Source organism: Dryobates pubescens, chromosome 29, assembly GCF_014839835.1.
Source record: "Dryobates pubescens isolate bDryPub1 chromosome 29, bDryPub1.pri, whole genome shotgun sequence".
Classification (NCBI taxonomy): domain Eukaryota; kingdom Metazoa; phylum Chordata; class Aves; order Piciformes; family Picidae; genus Dryobates; species Dryobates pubescens.
In genome coordinates this window covers 6,169,693-6,195,238 of record NC_071640.1, presented here as the reverse complement: position 1 = coordinate 6,195,238, position 25,546 = coordinate 6,169,693, and the positions used below count along the sequence as shown (strand labels likewise).

Below are 25,546 nucleotides of genomic sequence, written 5' to 3'. Positions count from 1 at the left end.
AACCAACGCGCCGCAGCTGGCCCGCGCCACAGCCACCTCCGCACAGCCACAGGCACCCCGGTACTCCGCACCCTCGGATCCACTGCTGGACCGAGCGCGACCCGAGCTCACGGCACAGGCCGATCCGAAACACCGTCCCCGGGTCAGAAGCAGGGCCAGTCCCGGCGGCGGCCACCGCAGCACCGGCCACCACTCCGATGCCGCCGCGCTCCCACACACGCATGCCCACGGCAGTGCCCCGCTCAACGTCACTTCTGGAGGCGGTGCTTCCGGGTCGCGGCGCGGCCCAGTGCTCCCCGTTCCGCGGCGTCCTCCGGCCCCGGAAGCGGCTGCCCCGGCCCGCCGGCGGGGGAGGAGGCGGCGCCCGGCCCGGCCCTACGGAGCGGAGAGGCGCGGCGGCGAAGCCTGTAAGTGCAGGGGCGTATGGGGTCTTCGCCCTAGTGCTGCGGCGAGTGTCGCGCAGAGGCGGAGCGGGGCCCGGCTGTGCGGATTCTGCCCGGTACCGGCCGGCGGCGGGGCTGGTGGTTCTCCTGGGGCGTTTCACTGGCTGACCGAGGCAGCGACGCTTCGTGCCGTAACCGCTCCTTTGCTTATTAAAATAAAAGTCTGTGTTAAATGTGCGGGATGCAGTAGCGTGTGACAGGGAAGCAAAAGCCTTTGCAGAGGGATGTTCCTGGGAATAGAAGGCCCTGAGGGCTCCCGGTGCGACCGCAGACAGGTGCCGCTGCTGTAGGAGCTCCGGCCTGCGCCTCTCCCAAGGAGCGAGACGAGAGTAGTGTCTCTGTGTGGAGCAAAGCGCAGTCTAATGCCCTGCACCAGCGAGTCGCTCTGGGGTAAACAGAGCCGGCAAATGAGCAGCTGACAGGAAGGGTTGAAATTAACGTGGGTAAGTGGAACGTGTGGCTAAAACCATGGAGTGGGGCATGTGATAAGGCAGGCAGAAAGGTACGGGAATTCTGCGGGCTGCACTACAAATGCTCTGCAATTGATCAGGGGCTGGAGGCCCACAGTGGGACTTGGGGTCTCTTCCCATGCTGTGTCACATCATTCAGCTTGCTGATCAAACACTTCCCCACTGTCTCTTGGCCTCTTGAACAGCTGCAGGTTATTGCTGTGGCTGCTTGGGTGTCTGCAGGATGAGCGCTCTTTGCGTGGTGACACTCAGCTGTGTTGCTGGGGTGTGTTCTCATTTTTTCACGTGTGCTGGGAGTGGTGATCAGAAGTAGAGTTCTCACTGCGGGAATGTCAGCGAAGGATGGAGAAGTGCTGTCTGGGAGATACAACAATAAGAGATGATTTCAGGGTTAGTGAGAGTTTAGTGATCGCCTAAATGATAAATGCTAGAGCCAGGCGTGGATGTTCTGAGTATGTTCTACGTGATGTGAGGTTTCAGGGGATTATCAGGTAGACACAAGGCTGGGAATTAAACTCTCTCCATTATTTTTTCAAATTCAGAGCAGATCTGTTCACAGGCGCTTTTTTAGGTTAGAGTGAAAAAAATTGAGATCACCGTCTGTAGACATGTACAGAAATAACTGAAGCAGTGAATTGGAACCAATTTAGTACACTTCTTTCTCAGTCATGTTTCAGATCTTTCTTATTACACACTTAGGTCATATATTTATTGATGTAACCCTTTCACTCAGCTCCAACAAATAACAAATGTGTCTAACAGCTGAGTACTTGCCTAGGTTGCCCTTTTGCTCGGCAGAGACCTCAGCAGAGGAAGCAGCTCGGCTGAATGATTGGTGTGTCCGGCGTTCCATAGCACAAATTTTCCCAACCTTCCTAAGTCTATGAGCATGAGAAGCAAACCCCTCTATTAACGAATGGGACAGGATGTAATCTGCCCACCAGCATCAGCAGCACGGCCCTGTGACCACCAGATCTCCCATGTAGCAGCTCTATTTGGCACTTCGCTTCCCAGATGGACAAGTGACACTTGCCAAGGAAGGTGGAGGGAGAGCTCAGACTTTCTCTTGTTCTTCGTTTTAGCAGTTGGAAGGGGCAGGCTGTGAGCTTTGGAGTGTAGAGGTGTAGAAGCAGAAGCATACTAGTGCTAGCCCTGGCAGCAGACAGAATGGGAATGCAGGGGCATTGATAATGCTGACTGTATTACTGGTATCATGGTGGTTCATGGCTCTCATACTGCCTTTTTTTTGAGATGTGCCTAAAAATGAGTTTGCTGTCTTGGGTTTTACAAGCAGCAGTTCTCCATTTGTCAGAAGTGACCAGGTGAGGGCTTTTCTGTGAGTACCTTTAACAAAGACCCCAGGATGCATTTTAATATTAAGTGTGTGCGTGGTTGGTGAGAAGCTCTATTTGACTGTGTTAGCTAGCTATTCAATCTCTCTAACTATGTTAACCAGGACAGAATAAGGGCAATCCCTACCTTATTTCCTTGTAACTCGAAAAGTATTTTATCTAAATCAGTTACTCTGAGAGCAATACAAAGCTTCTGAAATAGGTTTTGTGTGCTTTTGGACACAGACCAAAAATTTGTCAAGGCAACATTTGGAAGTGAGAGGAGAGAGAGATTGATCTGTTCCTGAAAAAAAGTGAATTTGTCCAGTTACAAAGTCCCAAAGGGGCTTGAAGCCTCAGAAGGTTTTTAAGCAGGTGTTACCCTCATGAGTGTTTGTGTAGTCAGAAGCAGCTTGCACCCTGTTGTATTATTTATAAAACAAAAGTATAATAATAAATTGTATGCAATAAAAACATTTTCATGCAATCAGAAATGAAATGGCAACAAACTGGGGAAAAAAAAGACAAATAGGAAACTGCTTTTGTATGTTTTCTGTTTAATACACAAATGCTGGAGGAACACAAGCGTGTAGCAGTGTGGAGGAGCAGCAGACCTGGCTGTGGTACTATTGCAGTGCTGCACAGAGGCTGTTCCAAAGGTTCTGTAGCCTGCCTATAGCTACAAGAAGTCTCCAGACCTTGTCCCAGGTTCCAGCTTTAAGCTCTTTAAGGCTGTGTTGGAAACACCTTTCTGTCAAGCTTGGCTTCAGGCAGGGTTTGGGTGAAATCCAAGCAATTGATGATACTGCCATACTTCCGTGCTCATTTGCTAATTGCAGTGTGAACGTAGCTAGTGAGTCTTGCTCAGCAACACCCCAAGAATGGGGCATCTATCTCACACATACAGGCAAGAGAAGGTAAAATATGGAAACTTACTTTATTTTTTAAAAATGCCATTTATATAGATGTTTTTAACATTTATGGGATTTGGTTTTTTTACACTCTTGAATACCACAATGAAAAGAGCCAAAATAGAAGTTCTAATCTAATATTTGAGCAGTCCAAGCCTACACATTTATCTTCCTCTTTGCAAGCAGATATTTTACTGGTTTATCTTAGGAATGTTACCTCTTAATGAATTATCTTTAAAGCATTTATGCATATGAGTGGGGGAAAAAAAAAAGAGTTCCATGTAAAAGCACAGTGCCATTGAAAGTATTCCTTCCAGTATTTCACTTGCTATGCAAGTGAAAGTACAGTCAGCTTCACCCACTCCCAGACAGCAACTGCTGTTGCCTTTTTCTGGAAAAGCATTCATAAGGAATAAAAATGAAGTGGAAGTTGTAACATGGTATTTAAATGGTACTTTGGTTTTGCTTTATTTTAAAATTGGCAGTTAAACTTTAAAAATTAGCTAAAATATTTTGGGGGGGGCGGGGGGGGGCTAGTAAATTCTGGTAACTCACACTGTGCAGTGAGGTAATAGGGATTCTAGTGTGGTCATCCCAGTATGACATTGCAGATGTAATGTGTGTTAGGTAGTGCCTGCTAGCCAGTATGAAAAAATAAGCTTAATCACAGACATTAAAAATTAAGCAGCGTGTTTGCACATATTTAGATTAGGCACAGGCCAGGCAAGATGCTGCTTTTCTAAACTGCTCCTATCCAAACCATTCAGCACTGTATCAGAATGAAAAATGACAACACTTTGTCATCTGTTCAAATTGATATTGCACTCTTTGCAGTGACAGCTGAAAAGGCCCACAGGTGCCATATAAAGAGGTGACCATGTTGTCATATTTCATTTAGGCATCCCTCTGCAAAGCCATAATTACCTAATTAGGTTGTTAATTAGGAGATTAGCATTTCACTGTATTGATAGAATGCTCTTTGCGGGCGTGAGTCTAGATACAGATTTGTCTGCCCTAATTTATAGTCTCTGCATTTTTTTTATACCTATTTATTTGCTTAAAATCTTGATGCAAGCTAGCTCAGGTTAGCTGAGAACCAACTTATTCACAATTAAGTGAAGGTTTGACAAGATCAGGAAACAAACAGAAGAGAGTATAGCGTTTCCATACGTCCTCCAATGTTCTCTTCCCTCCTTCCCTGCAGCTCAATAATTAAAATATTTGAGTTGGTATAATTTGTGTCCTGATTAGTATGACAACAAAAATACAGCCAAATTCCAAGCAGTTCATAAATACACAGCTAATGCCAGGTTGATTTACAGCTTTGAAAACTAACAGATAATTTATTGGAAGTTGTCTAATGCAGTGTTCTCTCATCATAGCTCTCAAATTCCAGTTTCGCTTGGGGAAGAGCACCTCTTTAAAGGACTTTAAATGATTATTTCCTTTCTAATGATAGGACCCAAAGTATGAGTGACACCTTCTCTAGATAAGTGCATTTAAGAATGAATACTTGAGCTTTTGTTGAAACAGAAACTTGAATTTTCATATATTGTGGTGCGCTTTCCTTTATTCTGCCTGCACAGGAGTCCATCTGGCATTCAGGGGGGTTGATTATTTTTGCTGCTGCAAATGGAGATAACCAGAACCATTTCTTTTACAATTGCAAGCAGAAGTTAACTGTGAAATTATTTCATATAACCTGAATCATAAATTTTGAAGTATGTTCACATCATCCTACTCCTTCTTATATGACATGGGAAAACAATCCATTTGTTATTCTAATCCGCCTTTTTTTCCCCATTAGTTTTTAAGACTGCTTTAAGGAGGTACAGTCAGAGAGGTGTTTAAGTCCAGTGACTATGGAAGCCCTTGAGTGATAAGATGACCTGGAATGTTATATAATTCTTCCAGCCTGCTGTATTTTGAGATCATTAGTAATTGGTTTAGGTGCAGGTTGTACCTTCCAGAAGTTGCATCTTTTGTTTACCTTGAAAAGGGATGTAATTGTTTACTACTTCCTTAAGGAGGAGAGTCAATTTAAACATATTTTCTCCTTTAAAAAAAAGAAGTTAGAGCTTTGCAGAATAGGAGAGGCGAAAATTTTTTTTCCCTACTTCTCTACTTTTATGATTTAGAGCACAAAATAACCTTGTGGGAACTGGCTCAAGAGAGTTGTGGAGAATTTAGAGCTACTTTTAGCCATTGGAACTGAAGGATTCTTAAAATGATTCTGTTAAAATTCTGCCATTTCAAAGTTGTAGCTCTTTCCTGTAGCAGAACATTTTTACGTGCTTACAGCTTTCTCTGATTTTTGTCATTTATTCTAGCTTATTTAGAGGTTTATGAGCAGATTTCCATGTGTGCTCTATGTGATATATTTTGAAGCTTGAAAGGCATAAATATCAAATTTTTTTCTGAAGAAAATACTTCTTGGACCAGCATGTCAAGAAAAGACATTTGAGGAACAGTTGTCCAGAAGTAGATGAGGCAGTGGTATCCAGACTGTGTTTGGTGGAGCTCTAAGTTTTTAACCTGATGTCTGTAAACTCCCTATGTAGGGATGGATGAGGCACAAGACTGTGCCTATTGTCATTAGTTTCACTTGACCAAGCCAAGTTCATAGTTGCATCAGAAAATGTTTAAGAAGCCTGGGAGTGAGAAGAAGGAGCAGCATAGAGGGCTGGGGTGAAGAGGAAAGGGACTTGGGGGTCTTGCCCCACAGCCAGCTTCAGCTGTCGCTGCTGTTGTGTGTTGTAGTGACAAGCCAGCTGGACAGTCATCAGGAGGAACTTCGTCAAATTCTACTGCGCATATTTAAAACAAAGCAGAAAATTCAATCCAAAATAACTGTTTCCCCTGAAGGTAAGGTAACCTACACTCAGCAGTTTTTGTGCTCAAGGTCAAACCTTTCCCTCTGAAAACCGCAGTTAGAGCAGGCTGGCACATGACTGCAGTCCCACCAGTCAGTATGGTCCAGTGTGGGAACAGAAAGACATCGCTTCCAGCTGTGCCTGCTGTGGTCTGCATTGACATGTAGCTGGCTGATAAGGATGGATAGGAAGGGTGGCTGCCATAGAGGTGTGTGTTAACTTAGCTTTGTCCCTTATCTCACACTAGCTTTTTGATATTTCATTGACAGTTGATGTAGGATAACATGTGAGTATAAATCAGAGTGGATTTTGGGGTGTGTTTGGGGCTTTTGGTGGCAAAAGAGGCCAGTGGGAAAAAAAATTCCTCCTTTTATTAAAAATGTAATTAACAATATATCTGACAAGCAGGAGAATCACAAGAACACTTAATACATTTGTTAAGTTGCTTCCCCACACTGAGATGTGTTCATCTGTGTATTTAAGGTATAGCCTGTATAACTCCGTATCCTCTTTTCCAGACCTTTGTGTTACCTACTGGGAGCTGAATAATTTGTTAGAACATTCTGCATTACTTATCGTATGCAGTGTTATGAATGAGGTTGATCTGCATAACAGCCTTGCTTCACTTGCTGTGAAAGTCTATAGATGCCATAAATATAGCAGTGGGTTACTGGAAGAGGAATACTTCTGATAAAAATAGTAGACTGAGATCCAGCTGTCTGATTTTGCTACAAAGTTCCTGTGAAACCTGGCAAGTAATTCAGCCTCTTGATGGTGCAATTTGACATCTTTGAGGATGTTCTTGAACTGCACAAGACTAATGGGGGCTGTGCTCCCCACGGTCTGTGGGGCGCTTCAGTAATACTGTGAGGGGACTGAGGAGAAGGTGAGAGAGGGCATTTCTATCCAGGGTGGTGATTAAATAATACACAGAAAGCAAGACAGATGAATTATAAAGATCAAGAAGAAAGTGAAGGGCTGATTCAGCTGTGTCCACCTATGTGATGAATCATGGGAGGTGTTTACCTACAAGTAGTATATCATCATAACACTAACCTGTATGTCATGTTGTACATAAATACTGTTAAGGTTGCATAGGTTTCACATTGCTCTTTTCAGTTTTAGTGCTCACACAGGGCATGCTTGACAGCTGTCTGTGAAGTATTTCATTTAATAGTGGAATAATATTTATATAGTGCAAGTATTAAAAGAACATTTGTTTATGATTGAAGAATGTATAGGTTGCTGGTGCTCAGAAAGTCCTCAACTTCAGTAAATTCAGCTGCTACATGCAGCTGTGATAATTGTGTGGGTGTAAGGAGAGCAGAAGATGTGGTGTGCGGGCAAACCTCAGTTGATCTGGAAATTGATCTTGTATCTGTAATTTTTTCTGGAGCTGGTGATATGGAGGCTTCAAGGGATTTGTGTAAAGGTTGCAAGTCTGAGCTTTGCTTCTCTGAATTCTTCATTGGTGGTTGCTGTTGCTCGCCCAGCAGTGTGCCATCTAGTTGTGCTTTGCCTTTATCAGAAGGCTGAACTCTTTAGAGTTGTGTAGCTAACTCCAAAAATAAAGCACAAAAATCTGAACTGAATTTTGGGGTCTGAATTTGTTCTGATTTTTCTTGCAGGTTGTTAACTGTTCAGAGCATCTCCAGTTAACATTAATTTACTGAGAAATTAGTTCTGATACGTCCTTTTGAAAATTCTGAAGAGAAAGAGGAGAAACTGTGTTTGTGTTAAACTTTACAGTTTGAAAGATAATTTCTGGCAATTGGTTACTGTTTGTGTTTATGGGGAAAGTGATTGGATATGACACATTGTAAAGGAGCTTGGCTAATTTAGCACAGGGGCTGTTAATAGTATGAAGTCGGGGTGCAGAATATAAAGGTAAAACTCTCGCATCTGCTGTTACATGTTGTTAACTCCCTCAGCAGACATTAAATCATTTCAAGTACAATAATAGTGTGGGAGGTAAATTAACTAACCATTAACAATCTTATAAATACACAATTAACATGCCAACATTTATATGACACATTGATGGGGCAGCAGTAATTTTTGATCGGGAGTTTGCAGACCTTTTCGAAGCCCGAGGCGGTTGCTTATTTAAACAAGTTCTTGCTGCTCGCAGGTAAAGTGTGGCCTTCCCTAATAAGTGGTGTGTAAATAATTCAGTTTAAAGAACATCCTCAGTGTTAAAATACCCATATACACTGTCTACTTAGTTGTGTCTGCATTCACTAAGTCTCACAGTACTAGTCATGCTGTTATGGCTTAAATGCCTTTAACGCGTGAATTACAGCCAGGAGACGGTTGCCTTATGGTAGGATATTTGCCTTATGGCCTCTCACTTTGAGGACAATGAGGATTCCTTCAGGGAGAGCAGGCCTACTTTCTGGAATGGAAATAGAAAATAAAAAATAGAGCTTGGAGCCACAGCATTGCCGTGGTTGGCAGAGACCTCTGGAGATCGAGTCCAACCTCCCAGCTCCAAGCAGGGCCAGCTAAAGCAGGGTCTTGTCCAAGTAGGTTTTGAGTGTCTCCAAGGATTCTGCTGGAGTGTATTTAGCTAATAGCATAATTTATTAAAATGTATGGTGGCACTCCTGTGGTCATAACAAGAAGCATGTCACTTGTATTTCTCTACTATTTTTTAACTGAAATCCTTCTTGCTGCTGAGTCTGTTCTTTAGTATAATGCTTTTGAATTTGTCAGTCTGGGAAAAAAAAAATAAAAGGAAAAAAAAAGGTAACTTTTGTGGCCAAGGAAGCAAAAAAAGCCTAAAATTATAAAGGATGTAAATCTCTATTCAATGTCCTAATTAGTGCATGCTGGCCTTTGGTGATAGGGAGGATGCTGGTAGGGACGGTGGGGTTGTAATTTACAATACACCTTCAAAATACTACTTTTGTCATGATTAGTGTCCAAATAAAGCATTCCTTTTGCTCCAAGCTATTTAAATACAGAAGCTGCTTTGTTGGGCTCTGTATGTTGATACACCTTTACCCTTGAAAGCATATGGGGAAAGGGATGACATGTTTGCTGTTCCTGAAACAAGCCTATCTTGTGCTTTCTCACTCTTTCTTCTATTTAAACCTGTCAGAAAAAGGCCAGCTGCCTTTAACAGTTTGTGGGGTGTGGCTTTGTGTGATTTAAAATTATTTCTTTTCATTTGGTATTTTCTTCTTGCTGACAGAAGCTTTGCAGACAGCAAAGTTAGGGCTTGCTTGGAGTTTTTTGCTATTGTTTCTGTGTTGAAAATACTAAACAAACACGTTGAGTTCTGTAGCTGGTCTTAAAATGTTGTTGTTTTCTCTCCGCTATTCAAATAATTCGAAAAGCAGTGGGAATGGAATTCACATCTAGTCTTGCACCTCTCTGAACTTAAGATTTAAACCCCTCCATCCTCCCTCTTCCTTGGTCTGGGGTCTCACAGTCACTCTGAGCCAGGAGCACCACTGCTGAGAGGGGAACTCAGCTATGCTCTGACTTTGGATATTCCTGCTGCCTGTGTTATGCTGGTACTGGTGCTCCTGCAGCTATTCACTGGCAGACTGATCGGTCTGAAAAGTAGTAATTTGTTTTTCTTTTAAGGTGGTTTTTTTTTTTTTTTTTTGACTAAACTCCCCTAATGCCAGCCTTTGGAAGGTGGTGGAAATACTTGACCAGGGCCAGACAGGACCAGGGAATTGCCCCTTTCAGAGGCAGCCCAGTCTTGAATTAGATTAACATAGCTATAAACACACAGCTACAGTAAAATAGGATAACAGATCAAGTGGGGTTGGATTTTGTGGTTTGTTTGGGTTTTTTCTTTTCTTTTGCCCTCTGCTTCATTTTGTAAGGCTGTGCGAGTGCTCTGAATTAAGTATTTCAGGTAAGTGGCAATTACTGTTCTTAAAGTGCTTAAGAATCCAGGCATGTGGTATATGATCATAGAGCTTTTTCCATATTACAGCCGTTGCCCTCCATGAAGCCCATTGCAACAGCAGATGTTCAGTATTCTGCCCTGAGATACTAATGTCTTCATGTTTGAAGCTTTTCCTGGAAATAAAACACCTGAAGAGGGTCTATAATAAAAGTAATCAAAGCATTGGTGTGTGGAGGCAGAAGAAACAGTTACACACTATTATGATGGGTGAAAAGAAATTAAAAGCCCTATCTGGTTTTGCAACTTTATTGATTTTAATGAACAGATGCTTCTTGTGTGTATTTTCTCTGCATCCTTTTATGTGTAGTACTTAGAATTCTATCTTGCCTTGTAGCAGCCATTTGTTGTAGACTAAAGGGACCTGTCTGTAGGTGTCGGTTGTGTTCTGTTTGGGGATTCAGGTTTCAAGCTGTCTTCCAAAATCCCTGCTCTTTAAGTGTATCTCAGCAGTTAGTGTAGCTTCAGGTAAACTGGAGCAGAGTCATTGTACCTAACTGAGTCAGTTATGTTTTGTGTATCCGAAATATAAACCTTCTTGAATCAGGGGTTTGGTTTGTTTGTTTTTTTTTCCTAAAATGCTGTGTACATTCTGCTTCTAGGTGCATGTGTCCATGAAACAAGATGGAGAGAAGATAGTATTGTGAACTGGTGGACTTGTGGACAGGATGGCTTTCCTGGACAACCCAACCATTATACTTGCTCATATTCGGCAGTCGCACGTGACCAGTGATGACACAGGGATGTGTGAAATGGTCCTGATAGATCATGATGTTGACCTGGAGAAGTTTAATCCCTCGTCAGCATATGGGGACAGTGGTTCAGAAACACAGGGAAGCAATGGTGAGACTCAGGGCTATGTATATTCCCAATCAGTCGATATTACCTCAAGCTGGGACTTTGGAATCAGAAGACGATCAAACACAGGTAAATGATGTTTACAGGCAAGGTAACTTTTTGGCCTTTTAAATTCATCTTCTATTATTCTGGCTTGCATGGACAAATGGGAGCATGACTAGCTACCTATCTTTCAAACTTTCCCTTTTGTAATGTCGAGACCCTTTTTATAAAAGGACTTGTAATGATTCAGTTATTTTAGTGTGCTGTCAACTGAGTTTTAATTGCTGTTTTACTTATTCATGTGCAGAGGAACATTTGAGGTAGTCATTTTTATATATATATAAAAAAATTAAATTGTAAAGACATCAAGTCTGAATCCAAAGTACATGAACAGGCTTTGATATTTCTATTGTTAATGTCTGGAGGGGTGTTAACTTTTGAACAGGATGGTTATTTTTTGAGAGAAATCTACCTAGTGAGGCATCAAATGTATTTGTTATAAAAAGAGGAATGAAGTTTGATGTGAGCCAACGAAGTAAATGATTTTTCTGTGTTTTGTCTTCTGAAGTTTCATTCCTGAGGAAAAAAACTTGAGCTAGAATTGAAGTTCCCAAATTAGAAAGTTTAAGGGTATGCACCTCACAATATGCTCAATTCATCTTGACTGGACGAAAGCTGTCCCACTTGTTTCATATGAAGGATATTCAGGCTTCTGTTTACACACAAGGAATGCTGTGAACAAAAGTTCTGTGATATAAAATCTGTATGAAAAGGTTGGTGCAGGGTGGTCAATACTGATCTCTTTTTTTCCTATATTACAGTATATGTTTAAAAAAAAATTCTGAAGGTATTATAACACCACCTAGAGCTCAGAAAAAATGTCTGTGCTCTACCTAACAGAAGTAATAAGTTGTGTGGTATTGAATATCTTGAAATTCCTTTTACAAATAAGAAGTTGTCAAAAGTGACAGAAAAGACAAGGCACTGATCCCTTGTAATGAAGAGTTGGCTTTGGAAGTGAGCTGAATGTATAAAGCTGCAGCTGAGTGGGAGGTGTGGTGGTAAGTTCAGTGTGACAGACTGCCTGACACTGACCTTGAGGGCTCATTTAGTTGAGTTGATGGTGTACTTGGTGAGGAAGGAAAGGTAAAGTTTAAAGTATTTTAGAACTGCTCCAAAAAATACGAGTCATCATAGAATGGCTTAGGCTGGAATGGACCTTGGAGATCATCTACTCGAACCTCCCCATCTGGAAGGTTATTTTACCAAGTGAGTACACTGTTAGACTCCTTTTTTAAATTGTGGATTGAAACCATTTGGGTTTCCAGTTGGTAGCATACTCTAGAATAATGGTTAGGACACTCAGCCCATTGGGAAGACATTTTATCTCTCTTTTCATGTGGCATGTCTTCTATGTTCTGTTGTACATGCTGGTACCACCAGGAACCTAATTCAGTTTTCAAAGCAATTAGGCTGTGATTTGAAACAGAGTGGGATGAAAAAAAAGCCCACAAGGATCAGGTGATCAGTACTAAGCCCTTTCCAAAAATAGAGGACAAGGAATAAATTAAATAGTTAACTATGTCTAATGTTTTTTACATTACACAATTGCTTATTTCAGTTATTGATGTAAGAAAGCATACACACACACACAGTGTTCATACATCATAAGTACAAAAACTGTGAAGTCTGCAGTTTTTGCTCCTAAAATGGACAAATGTAAAGACATTTCTTTTTTACATAATCCATAACTACCTGAGAAGATTTAACAAGAGCAGGAACATTTGTTCTTTGAAAAATCACATAATGGGTTCAGGACTGGAAAGAGAATATTGTGTCATTTTTCTGTATCAACAAGTAACAGTGGCAGACTTTTTTAACATGCAAGCTCTTCTTTATTCTCCTTGGTTTTATATGATGCTGAATAAAATTATTTCTGCTTATACTGTCTTTAACCACTGGTTTGGGATGGAGTACAACTGTTTTATTATCTTGTACAAAGTACCTTACCAGGATAGTTTCTTCTTACAAATTGTAGAAACAATGTGTTACTGCAGAAGACTCAACACATCTCTGTAGGTACTACACAAGTGAAGAGTATTAGGTAGTTCTCATGTGGGGGTGCAAATTTGGAAATTAATTTTGTATGCATTTTAATGTAAACATTATCCCTTTGGTATTGTAAGTGCAGTGGATAGATATGTTGGGGTGTTGCACATCATGCCTGGGGGTAGCAGAGGCATGGTCTGCCACCAAATTCTTTTCTAGAGCAGCTGGATGGGGCATATGTGGTCTTTGGCCTTGGACTCTGTCTCCTATCACCTCCTTGCTATATCCAGAGGAGTAAAGAAAAGGAAGGTGCTGACAGGTCAGGGGAAGGCATGAATGTATGGGAAAACAGCAAATACTCCCAATCCATGTGACTGGAAACAAAGGCTCATGGAGTTGCTAATAGGAAACAAGAACTACATTTGGTCAGTGATATTTTTCACACAGAAAGCTTGTAAAGTAGCATGCTTCTTGTGGGAATGAACCTTAAATAATTCAGACTTCTAATAGGTACTGATAATTAGTTTGGCATTGTTACAATGTGATCCCACAGTAAATGATCCTTTGTGATCAACTGTAGACACAAGGGCAGAGTCAGTAAAGACAGTCAGTGTGCTTCGGTATGTTTGTTTTGACAAGGTGTGAAAATATCAAATAGAATAAAAATATCATTCTTAATTTTACTCTGTTGTTTTCCCCTTACCCACTTTTTACATGTCCCTTTTGGGAAGAAAGAGGTTTGGAAAGTAGCTACAGTCTGGACACTAATTGGGGGGAAAAAATGTTTGTTTTCTTTCAGAATAAAATATCTATGCTACATCAGTGTTTTATCCCATATTTAAATTTAAAAGTGGAGATACATCTTTTATTCATTGAGAATGAGCTACATAGAGGTATTTAGATATTAACCTCATGTTGTCTTAAATGGGAAATAAACATCCAAGTGCCTGTTTGTGTTTGCATCCTAAACTGCTTATTGCAGCAGTTAAACCTGGAAGTATTAATTTTTTAGTAAGTTCCCAGGTTGAGAGTTTTTATGGGGAGAAAAATATCACTTCAGTTCAAAGACTAAATGTAAAAGGGTAATAGTAAAAGGGATAGAAAATATTTATCAACCTATTTTTTAATTGTGAAATTGCTCAAGGAACTCAAATTGTATCTAAAAATTGTCAGAACAATTTAGCACTTTAGAATCTCTTCTACAAACCCATTTGAGTTAATGAATTATCTCAATACATCAAAATTGCTAACATACCCAGCAAATTGTTTCCTTCAGTTATTAGTCCTCCTTTCCAGTCTAATCTGATTACTGATTTTGAGTGGACACTCATAAAATCAGTTCCTTCTTTGTGGTCATTGTCTTAGGTAGCTTCTAGCGGGTTGAGCTGCCCATTTCCTGAGAGAGAGATGTTGCTGTTAACAGAAAGATAATTTAAGGCATTATGTGGTACCCTGGTCTGTAAGTTCTGTGATGTTACAACTATTTGAGGCCTGCCCTTTTTTCTTTCTTTCTTTTTTTTTTTTTTTCTTTTCTTTCTGACCATATTTTTAAGATGGAGTCAAAATATACATCAAGAAATATTATATTCATTTTAAGATTTGACTAATGTTGTGAAGATACAAATCATTTATTTTACTACCTATAAACTGTTTCAGCACACTGAAGAAAAAGCTATGCTAATTTATATAGCTTTGACATTTTATAATTTTCATGATTTTTAGATAAAGGATTTTATATTTAAAACTTTAATAGTCTAGTCTGAGTTCATTTATCTTTAATTTTTGAAACGGGTAGAGTAATTCATAACAGTAATTTTATTCCTGTAATGTAATATTCACTTCAGTTCATTTGTGCATTAAAATTCCTTTAAGACCGTTATTAATGATTTATATAATGAAATGTCATATTAATCACAGAAGTTTTCACATTTTATTATTCTCTTCCATGTTAATACTATCTTTATGATCTCTATTAATGTTTTATATCCTCTAATTTCAATTATAAATCAAGAACATTTTCATGTTTTTGTTGGTATTTGCTTTTCAGGGGTGCCACCTTTAAAATTTTATGACTTTTTCCCCTACATATGCAGTATAAAACATCTTTATTCATATAGAGGTAGTTAATTATGTCTTTGTTTATAGTAAACTTTCATTGACAAACTTATAGTTATAATATTTCTTTTCAAGCTCAGAGACTAGAACGTCTGCGGAAAGAGAGACAAAATCAAATAAAGTGCAAAAATATTCAGTGGAAAGACAGAAATACTTCTTACTCAGGTAAAAAAGAAAATACCTTCTATTTTCCTATTTGCATTTCTGCTTTTGATGTTTACAACATTTTCAGTTTGTAATTTTCACTTAAGCTTCCCAAGCAGAGAGGAAACACTAACTATTGTATTTGCCTTCCATTCCCACAGCTGATTGCTTGAGGGGGTGATGTGCCACAGGCATCTCATTTCCTTCCAGCTATGGCTGGGGCATTCCAAATTATTAGTAAAGGCATAGTAAAGAATGTTTAGTTTGTTGGTCTGGACTGATTTGAGTGGCTGCTTTATTTTTGGCAATAGAAGATACTGAATACAGACAGGGTTTGCATGTTCTGTCATCTTGTAGCATCATTATCTTCTAAAGCTGCTATTGTCTCAATGAGCCAGAAATGAAGATAGCAAAGCTCTTAGTGCTACTGTGAGGTATGTGAGGAGTAGGACATATCTCTGCTCCAGTGGTAGGTACATGGCAATGTCCGAGTTCAGAATCCAGAATCATTATCCCCATATAAGTTTTGGCTTTCTGTCTGTTTCCAGTGGTAGTTGGTGTGATGAAGAAGTTTGTAGTTTCCTTTTATAGAATGTTTTTGAGGTTACTTTTCTGCATAAGGGAAAAAAATCTTAAGAAATGTTATGCATATATGCAGTCTACTTAAATGAAATGTAATGAATAGTGCCTTAGCTTATCTAGCCTTTCCTTGGAAAAATTCTCATTGCTGATTTCTCAAAAAATGTGCTGTTATTTTTTTTTTTCTTTTAATTATATAATTAAGTATTTCTGACTGGACATTCCACATAGTTTAAATTGTGGAGCAATTTCTCATCAAAGCTCAGAGCTATCACTGCTGTATTTGACACACATTCAAACCTTTGTGTGGTCTGTCATCCCTACTTCCTTCAAAATTTGTCTATATCTTAATGAAGTCCTTGTGTAATCTCTCTTTTTCCCCTTGCCCCCCCACCCCCCAAATCCCTGTATCTTCCTGGCTGGCATTTGCAGAATCTTCTTCAGCTCTGTATCTTCTTTTAGAGGAGTGAACAAAGCTGCTCCCATGAGCAACATGGTTGCACTAATCCTTAGTACAGTGTTCAGCTACCTTTGATACCTCCATTAATGCATTCTAAAATGTTTTTGCCTTTCTACTTCTGTAAGTAGAGTTGTAGGTTTTGAAGTTTAATCTACCATAACCTCCAATTCTCTTTGCTCAATATTTCATGGCATTTGACCACTGATGATAAAATTCTCTTTTTCTTCTTCATCCCTAGCTACATACTGCTTGATATTTCTTTACACCAAGTTACACTCAGACTCCAGATTCCTGCTGTGTCTGTGCTGGTTGTGTTGCCTTATTCGTGTGGGCTCCACTGTGACATTTAGATTCTTTTATGTGCTGCCCTGAAGATAGACATAAGCTGTCAACCAGCAGTAACGGAGGTGTCCCTCTCTGTAAGAACACGCTGGGGTTGCAGGCAAATAGATCAGTCCCTCTCTGCTGCAGAACAAATTTAAATCAAAAATAAGTTATATAAAAACTCCAGGCACTCTGTGTCTCTCTTTACTGGTGGAGCTAGTTTTCCTTCTCTGCTTAGGCATTGAGATTCTGCATTTTTGTTGCTTGTATGAAGAACAGCACAGTGGGAAGAGGCTAGGAAAAAGGAGCCCCAGAAGATATCCCCCTGTATCTTCCGCTTCATCAAGTGTGTGTGTGAAGCTTTGTCTGTTTTGTTCCTTGGGTTTAGCATTATTGGAGAGCATGTATGAAAGCAATAACAGAAGCAGTTCTTCTTAGGTGGGGGGAATTTGGCTGTCCTCTTCTGACTATGTGTATCAGAGCTTTAAACAACAAACCCACCCTGTGGGTGACACCATGCAAACAAAAAGCATGCTGGAAAGTTGCTGTTTTGCCCAGTGTTAAGGAGTCTGGTGACACCACCTCCAGAGATCATTTCTTTCAAGGTACCTCACTGGAGAGAGAAACTCTTCATAAGCATTTCTGCTGTCCCACAGTTCAATATGTAGTCATCATTTGAGGCATTTTTTTGGTGATTCACATCCTTAATTACTGTGTACAGGAATAAAAGTACACTAACCAAGATAAAGGGAAATGAGAGATGAATAATTTTGTGTACATTAATGATAAAAGAAATTATTTTCTACTTGTCATGTTTGCTCTGTCTTGAGACAAGCTGTTTGCTTTGTCAGGAATGAGTTTGAAAGATAAGGTGTAGTAGTGTATGCACTTGAAAAATAAAATCTTTGTATTTGGAGCTGGTTAGAAGGTAAAGATGGCTTAGGAGAAGGTGACTGACTGAAAGTAAAGTATAATGCAGTGCAGGTCTGGAACTTTTTTATTCTGCTCTGCCACCAAGTCACATCTCCTTGCTGTGCATTGGTTCATTTTCAGTAAGATTAAAAGACTGTTTCAGCTTCACGCAGTGTAGAGATCAACTTACATTGGTAAAGCAGTCTGTGGGCTTGCAAAACAAATACTTCAGAAAGGTTATCTAGTATTTAAAAGCAAGGAGTATGTTTAGATCACAGAATCATGCAGAATCCAAAATGTTAGGGCTTGGTAGGGACCTCCAGAGATTGAGTCCAACCACCCTGCTAAAGGAGGATCGCCTAGGGCAGGTCACACAGGAATGCATCCAGGCAGGTTTTGAAGTCATTGTATTTACATCTTTTATTCATTCATTTCAGAGCATATAAAATGCAAATTAACAATATATTGAGGGAGTCTTTCAGAAGCCTTGCATTCAGCTCATACAGCTGACAACTACAAAAGCTTAAAAAATACCTACAATGTAGACTAATAATGGCAAAACTTAGATTCAATTAAAATTAAATTATGCAATTGTAGTTAATTTATTATACAAATATGAGCTTGATTTTTTTTCCTGAAATTTTCAAATTTTTACTCCTTTTTTTTTTTTCCCTCCATTGTTTTTTGGGAACTCTCACAGCCTGAGTCTGTTAGGAATTATTTGACAAAATGATGAATGAAAAATGGATGCCATCAATTTTCTTTGTGCTTTCTATACAAATCTTCAGAAGATTGTGGGATCCCTTTCATAAATGAGTTGATTTTTTTTTTTCCCCCCCCTTGAAATTACAAAGTTTTCTGGACAACCATCTCAGCCAGCTGAATTCAACCCTATAGATTGCAGTTATTGAAACCCTTCAGCCATGCAAGATACTTAACTTCGATAAAAGCTGTGCAAAACTCAAAGCAAAACGGATGTCATACAAACTTGGAAGAATTCTTGGGATCCTCTTTTTGGACATCCCAACAAAGGAAACAATAAATAAATCATCTTAACATTTCCCTACAGCAAAACTTGAAGAAAAAGGACTTGCTCTTTTAGTTGAACCAATAGAGCCAGTGTATTGAATTCCAGGGTGCAGAGTGCTTCCCGAGTAATAATGCCCATGAAATACCTGTTAAAGATAATACTCTGGCAGAACTGTAATTGAGATTATTTGTACTTTAAAAAGAGAGAAGCTTGTTACAAAACCCAGAATACCTAATGGGGCTTAAGTTGCACATTTTAAAAAGATTTAAGCTTTTTTTGGTTAATCACAGCCTCTCGCAGAACTGTTGAGTATCTCTTAGTGCCAGTATTTAGCACTTTTGCCAACTGTCTGAATTTTCAAGCAATCTGCTGATAAAAATAAACTGAGCTTTTGACTGGTTATAATTTGACAAGTTTTAATGTTGCATTTTAAGAAATTAACCAACTCCCTGCAGATCAGACCCCCAAGTCATTCTGCCACAGGAGTGGTTTCATTTCCCTGGAGAAGCAAGGCATAAACCTTTAGAGATGTGAGAGAATCCAAATGCAGGAACACAGAGTGAAGTCAGTCTGTGGGAGCTGGTGTTGGTTCTCAGGTAGTGATTGATGGAGTCTGGGGGTGCTTGGTTCCTAGAGCAGATGTGGAAGAAGCTTGTCCAGATTCAGTCACAGTTTCTTGCAGATGAGACCCATTGGTACTAATATGCTAAAACACCCCAGGCTCTGTCCTGATTCTGTGGTGTCTTTGTAAAAAGCCTTTTGGTTTTGTTTGTAGTTTTGTGTGCTTTTTTTTAAGTAGGCCTGTAAGTTTGGAGTTAAAACTGCTGGTGGAAATTCAGCTATGGAGTTTCCTTGTATAAAACGAGTTGCTTATGAGAGATTTTTATGAGGCTTTGCAAACCACCCAAAGAACTCACTGACTCTTGTGGAAATTTTAGGGGGGTTCTTATGTTGTCCAGATTGTTTGTCTAGAATGGTATTTCCAGGTTTTACTTTTTTGGAGCAGACCATACCCAGTGTACCATAAGAAGTGAAATCTGCAGAAATCATTTGTTTGGCTCAGGTGTAGTCCCAAGCCTACTGCTGCCAGCGTAGTGAAATTTCAAGATAGTAATAGGGTAGTATAATACTGTCCTGTGCTATGGCATAATATCAGATGTTACAAACTTGGTTTGAAATGCTATTGCATGGTGTATTGTAGATGTGTCAGGAGTTCTTTTGCAGGGCATTTACTAGTCATTTAGAACAAGACAGACAAGCAGAAGGACCAGGAATTTGTAATTGTCTCTTTGAATCTTGATTTTTTTAATCTTGATTTGGATGTATCAGCAGTGATCAGTTCTATTCTCTGTACTGGAAACATTCATCTTTTCCTCAGCCTAAACAGCAGCATCCTTCAAACTTCTCACAGTTTCATATTTGTTGGGCTATGAAAGAGTGGTGGTAGATTCTGCCTGCTAAAGCATTGGTTGGTTTATATGCTTGATTTTGTTCTCCCTTTTATGATGTTATCTTTCTGTGGTAAACTGTAGCCACTGTACATCTCATGCTTCAACTGCTCTAATCTCTTTTCTGATCTACAGCAGAGGAGCTGAGCTCACTATTTGAAAAAAAGAATTTCAGAGTAAAATCTCCATGTTCTGGGAAGCAGTCAATCCTGTCTGTGCGGCTTGAGCAGTGTCCACTGCAGCTGAATAACCCCTTCAATGAGTACTCCAAATTTGATGGCAAGGTAAGCGGAGCAGATTTGTTCTCTCATATCCAGGAGGTTCCTGACCTGAAGATGATGAGCCTTAGGCTCATCTGTGCATCTACTTGCTCAAGCTTTAATGAGACTTCATGATAGGCCACCAGTTATTTTAAAGTGGCTGCCTAGAAACATGCTTATTAAATATAGTGGTTCCAGGTTTGATAGAACAGTTTCTGCTGTTTCCATGACAAAATCAGGGCCTTACCATTAGGTATACCTTATCCCCAGCAATTACTTAGGTAAACATTTAGTGTTGCAGAGTCCTAGAAATCCCTCTACAGAGTTGGTGGTGAGACCTTTTGATAAATATGGCTGGATATTTGGCATTAAAAAAAACACTAGCCACACAGCACTTCCTGAATATTCTATGATTTATGCTGTCTTTTCCTCAAAATACTCCAATGACAATGGGAAAAGCCACTGTGTTGAGGGTGAAAAACTGAAGCATCAGTAGATCAATATCTGAGGGGGGAAAAAAGAACTGAACAATGTAGTTCTGTGCAAGTGCTCATTTATGTAATACATAGAGGAGGTTCACTGTACACCTGGTAGGTCAAATTCATTTCAAGAGCTTGCATTTGATACTACTCAGAATTATGGATAACTGTCTTTCCTTGTATGCAGTTTAGTTACTCTGTATTGTCAAATATTTTTCTCTGTCATAAACTCTAGAAACTGAAATACAAACATTGATGTCATGAATCAGTGTCATATTGTTCCCAAACAATTATAAATATTGCACAAATCTGTTTTCTGCTAAATTTGTTTGTGGAATCTCCTGTGGGAGTATGAAGTTTGAGCTTCATTACCGCTGTGATGGAAGAATTTCATATTCTGTTAAGTATTCTTGAAGTGGAAAAGTCAGATATGTAATTTCCATTGGCATATCTAGAGACACTGGGAATATTTGTGAAATGATAATTTACAGACTCTGAAGTCCACACAGCAAAGGCTTCCTCCTCTTATTCCTTTATACCTCCTATTATGTAGTAATTAGTGATAGCTCAGGTTTCCAAAACTTCTGGCCTCATCAATAAGTGATAGCAATATTTTAATGCTAACCACACTAAAATGCCTTTTTTTCTGAACTCAAACCCTGCTGTTCTTATGCCATGGAATTTCAGTTTGGCAAGCATTTAAATGTACCTCCAACAACCAAGTGCAGAGGAAGTGAAAATAAAATACTTACTAATTAAGAGAAATTCATTGCAATTCATTGGTTTCCCAGTTTTGTTTTAATACTTGAGCATGATTTGAGCTACCTGCTGGAATTTTTCTTAGAAATTTGAGAGGAACTTGAGTATGTTTTCTTGCCACTTTGATAATACAAATTGGTTTTTTTATCATATTAATAGTTGACTGTAACGAACATCTACTTTTCCTATTTTAAAGTGTGATACATTTAGCAGGTGAAAGAAATTGTACCAGCAGTGAAATACCTCGGTGTTACTCAGTTGTGATTTGTAGGGTGTGATGCAAATCAACTCCATTGTGATCTAGGAATGAAAATAGCTTTTTAACTCTCCAGAATAATGGAATTGGCATTTTGTTAGAGTATGATCTCACTCCATTAATTTTAACAGCATTGTTCATATGACTCTGGTAAGTTTGTCAATAGTGTGCTTTAAAATGTATGTCTGTGCTTCCATATGTATTGTCTATTTTTAAATACCTACCTGACCATCTCAGATACAGAAGAAACATAGTTCAGTAGTGAGTTATTTCACTTCAGGCTTGCTGTGCTTTCAGACAGTAATGTAAAATCGAAAACCATCTAGCTTTATAAACTTATTTGGGATGAAATATTGCAAGTCTCCTATTTATTTTTATTGACAATAGATGAGCAATATTTTTCACATAAATACAATTCTTTCAGGGAATTGTGCATGACTTATTTACATAATTAACAGAGCCACACATCTCTTGGGGAAATGGTACATAATTGGGGAGAGGCAGGGGGGGTTGGGGAGGGGGCTAGGGGCCTAATTAAACATGTCTTAAAAAAACCCTACTTAATTATGTATTTACTCAAGGGATCAGAGTAGCTCTGGAATCTGTAAGATTATAACTAGGCCTTTGGTTTATATATATATTGGAGTTTTATAACATGGATTTCAGCTTGTTGAATAACACCCATTTTGTGGTTCACTGACAGAGCATGAGGAAAGCTCCTTACTTGCTGCATCTGAGCTCTTTGTTCTTGTGTGTGCTGAGCTTAACTGCATTCTCAATGGTTTAACTTACCACTACTTTAGCTCCTTAACTGACCTGAATCAAAGCATTCTCTTCAGGGTCCTTCCCACCCTCTCCCTTCAACATTTGATGTATCATTTTAAGCTAATCAGTTAAAAATAAAAAAAGACATTTCATGCTGGCATATCAACCAAGCCAATTTACTACCAATTGCTTACATCTTGCAGGTGTTTCCTGCCAGATTTAGTGTCTTTTTTCCATAACCACTTCTGCAATTTTATGAAATAATAAAATTTTAAAGCACTCTAATTTCTTCTTGTTCTGATCACTTCATTAATTATCAAAATAGTAGAGAATATGGCTTGTGAAATGCAACTACAATGGAAGCATTCTAATCAGCTCAGGAATTCAGGTGATTCTTGCCCCTCAGCTACATAGGACAGGTCTGTGGCTTTCGTGTCCATTGGGAAACTTCAACTCTTAACACAAGGCACAAACACACTAGCTGCTCTTGCCTGTACCTTAAGTTTTCCCTTGAAGTAAACCTAATCCTTGTATCTGTTTGCATGGTTTGTAAATCATGTGGGTTGTACATCATGGTTAATAAATCTTCAAGACTCTTGCTAAGGATATTTTATGAAGAGAAGCCTTTAGTTAGAATTATTTCAGTTGTCATTTGTGTTAAAAATTACTTGAAGGCTTAAAAAAAATCAGCGGTCAAATTGATTTTCTTTATCTGCATGCAAATTGAATTATCATCCATTTTATGGGTAAGTTCATGTATATTTCTGTTTATATAATTTGGAAAAAAATTCAAATTTTGATGGTTTATTGTTCCATCTTGCCAGCTTTTGATAAGGTTGGGAAAATAAGACTCACTGTAAGACAGATTTGAAAGTCAGAGCCAGGTACCACAAATGAAAGGAGAGTGTTGTAATGGCTCATGTCAGTGGCACAACTGTGACACTCACAACATCCAGTCTTACCTACACAGTGCCTGCCTGCTTGCATTATTTGTTTTAAAAGCATGTGTTATCTTTTCATTCCACAGAAATTCAGAATACTTCTTTTCAAACCATGAGTGTAACTTACACGAGTTGCTGGCAAGCAGCGTGGCAATGAGTTTGCTCCGAGATATTAATCTTAAAGGATGCTGATTTAATACAGCATTAGTGTCAAGGCTATTCAACTGCATGGTCATTGCCACTAGTAGGAAAAATGTTACCAAGACGTAATTACTGACTGGAATTGAGGAAAATCACTCTAGAATCAAATGTTCAGCTTTGTAGGAGCCATGCACTGACTGAGAAACTCCTCCTGAGGCGTCTGTTTACGTTTTCACAGAGTTTCCCTGGAAATCATCCTTGAAGCCAGTCCATAGCACTTTTTCTTCCAAGTCTTTGCTACACTGAAAAAAATTTTAATCACTAAAATGTCTTTTCAATCCAATTTTTTAGATGCCTGCCACCAAATGGCTGCTTCTACATCTCCAAAGCAATGTCAGCGAACACAGGAGTGTTACAAGATAGTCAAAAAAGAGATGCTGAAGAGACACAGAATAGTCAGAGGGAAGCTGGAAAACCACAATCGAAATGGAAGGAAGGGGTCATCCAGGTCTAGAATAAACTTGAGTTACATGGCAAAACCCCTTTCCTACATGCAGACTAGAGGCTTCTCAAGATATTTTTTATTTCTGTTTTCATGACTGCTAGTGGAAAATGAAGATTTGAGGAAGTTTAATTTTTCTGACCTTCTAGGGCTTTTATGGGTTTACTTTGACTACTGGAGGTAATTTAAATGAAAAAGGTCGACACATTTTTTTGACTGAAGAGATGCTAAATATTTGATTGCCTCTGCATAGTGTTACAAGATTTCTCGTGACTAATTTTGGTGATGGGTTAAAACCCAACAATTTCTCCTGTAGCAACTGTTTTAAAAGCGATGCTGTGGAAAGCGTGGGGGAAGGGATAATTCATGAGTGCTAATTGCTTGGCTGTTAATTTTCATAAGTGTTGATAGAAGCAGTTCCTTAAATTAAACTTTGTTTAAAATGTATCAAGGGAAATATTCCACAATGTCGGGCCTGAAGTGAAAATTAATATGAATGCTGTGGCAATTAACACGTACTGGTTAATAGCTTTTAGCAGCATTTTGGGATGATAGTCCTTAAATACATTTTTGCATGCTGCTCTTGTTTCAGTCTTGTTTGACTGTATGTGTGGATAATCATGAACAAATGTTTTCCACAATCTCCAGTATTAAATAGCTTTACTCAAAGAAAGTAGATAAAGAACTTAAGAAAGAGGCAATACTGCTTTAATTAATGTGGAAAATGTATAAAATAATTAATCCAGGATTAAAATCTCAGTGTGAAAAAATGCATTATTTTTTATTTAAATATTTTGCCCCTAAGCTGAGTAGAATGATCCTCATCTGAATCCTAAATAGGTTTGCATGGGGGTATTTGAAAGCATTTGCTTATTCTGCCAGTTGTAGTGGTTTACATACTTACCTGCACTCTACTAATAGTCAAAATAAAGACATTTCTAGGGTTTTCAGTTGTGTAATGTAAGATGTAAGTTAACATAAAGCACAGGGTCAGTATTTATACTGAGAAGTCTCCTGTTGTCATTGTACCATTGACAAAGCATTGCTGCTGTGCTGGGGCAGTGCCACCAGTGATGAGCTACTCCTTTGGCTCCTGTGCTGGTTAGGAGCCAGCCACTGGATCAGGTCTGCTTCTGGCCCTTGGCCATCAGTGCTAGCCTGTCCCTGCCCTTGTGACCAGTGTTCTGGTGTGGACAGCATGCCTCCTGCACAACCATCTGACAGTGGAGGACGATGGATGAAACCAGGGATGCCAGAGGCATGAACAGCATCAGGACAGGTTTTAGAGTCACAGGCTACTGCTTCTAAGTCTGGTTCAAAATCTGTGTGGCAGTTCATCAAACACATAAAATAAGTGCCAGAAACATGTAATGGTGTTGTGCTTTCCCTTTGGTGTCTTGCAGCTTCCTGTAAAAGTCCTCACCCAGTCAGGAGAACTTGGGAGAGAAATCTCCTGTAGTGCTGAGACGACGCAGCATCCATGATGTGCGTTGCTAGTGACGTAGGGGTTTGTAGCTCTTCTGTGCAGCATCACATGCTCTGCTGTACAGAGGTGGTTTTAGCAGTGCCTTTGTTAAGATGAAGATTCT

The 25,546-nt window shown here is 39.3% G+C and overlaps 1 protein-coding gene across 3 annotated transcripts in view; it reads left to right on the top strand.

Moving 5' to 3' along the window:
- Positions 1–362: 362 nt before the first annotated feature.
- The window catches only part of MAPKAP1 (MAPK associated protein 1), a 107,057-nt gene continuing 81,873 nt past the window's right edge, over positions 363–25,546 (top strand). For 2 of the 3 annotated variants that reach the window (XM_054174324.1, XM_054174321.1), the window contains exons 1-4: positions 363–407; positions 10,556–10,880; positions 15,033–15,122; positions 19,990–20,138. In XM_054174324.1, coding sequence (XP_054030299.1) covers positions 10,622–10,880; positions 15,033–15,122; positions 19,990–20,138 — 498 coding nt within the window. In that variant the 5' untranslated portion in view covers positions 363–407; positions 10,556–10,621. The remainder of the gene's footprint in view (positions 408–10,555; positions 10,881–15,032; positions 15,123–19,989; positions 20,139–25,546) is intronic. The other variant, XM_054174322.1, reaches the window with a different exon arrangement.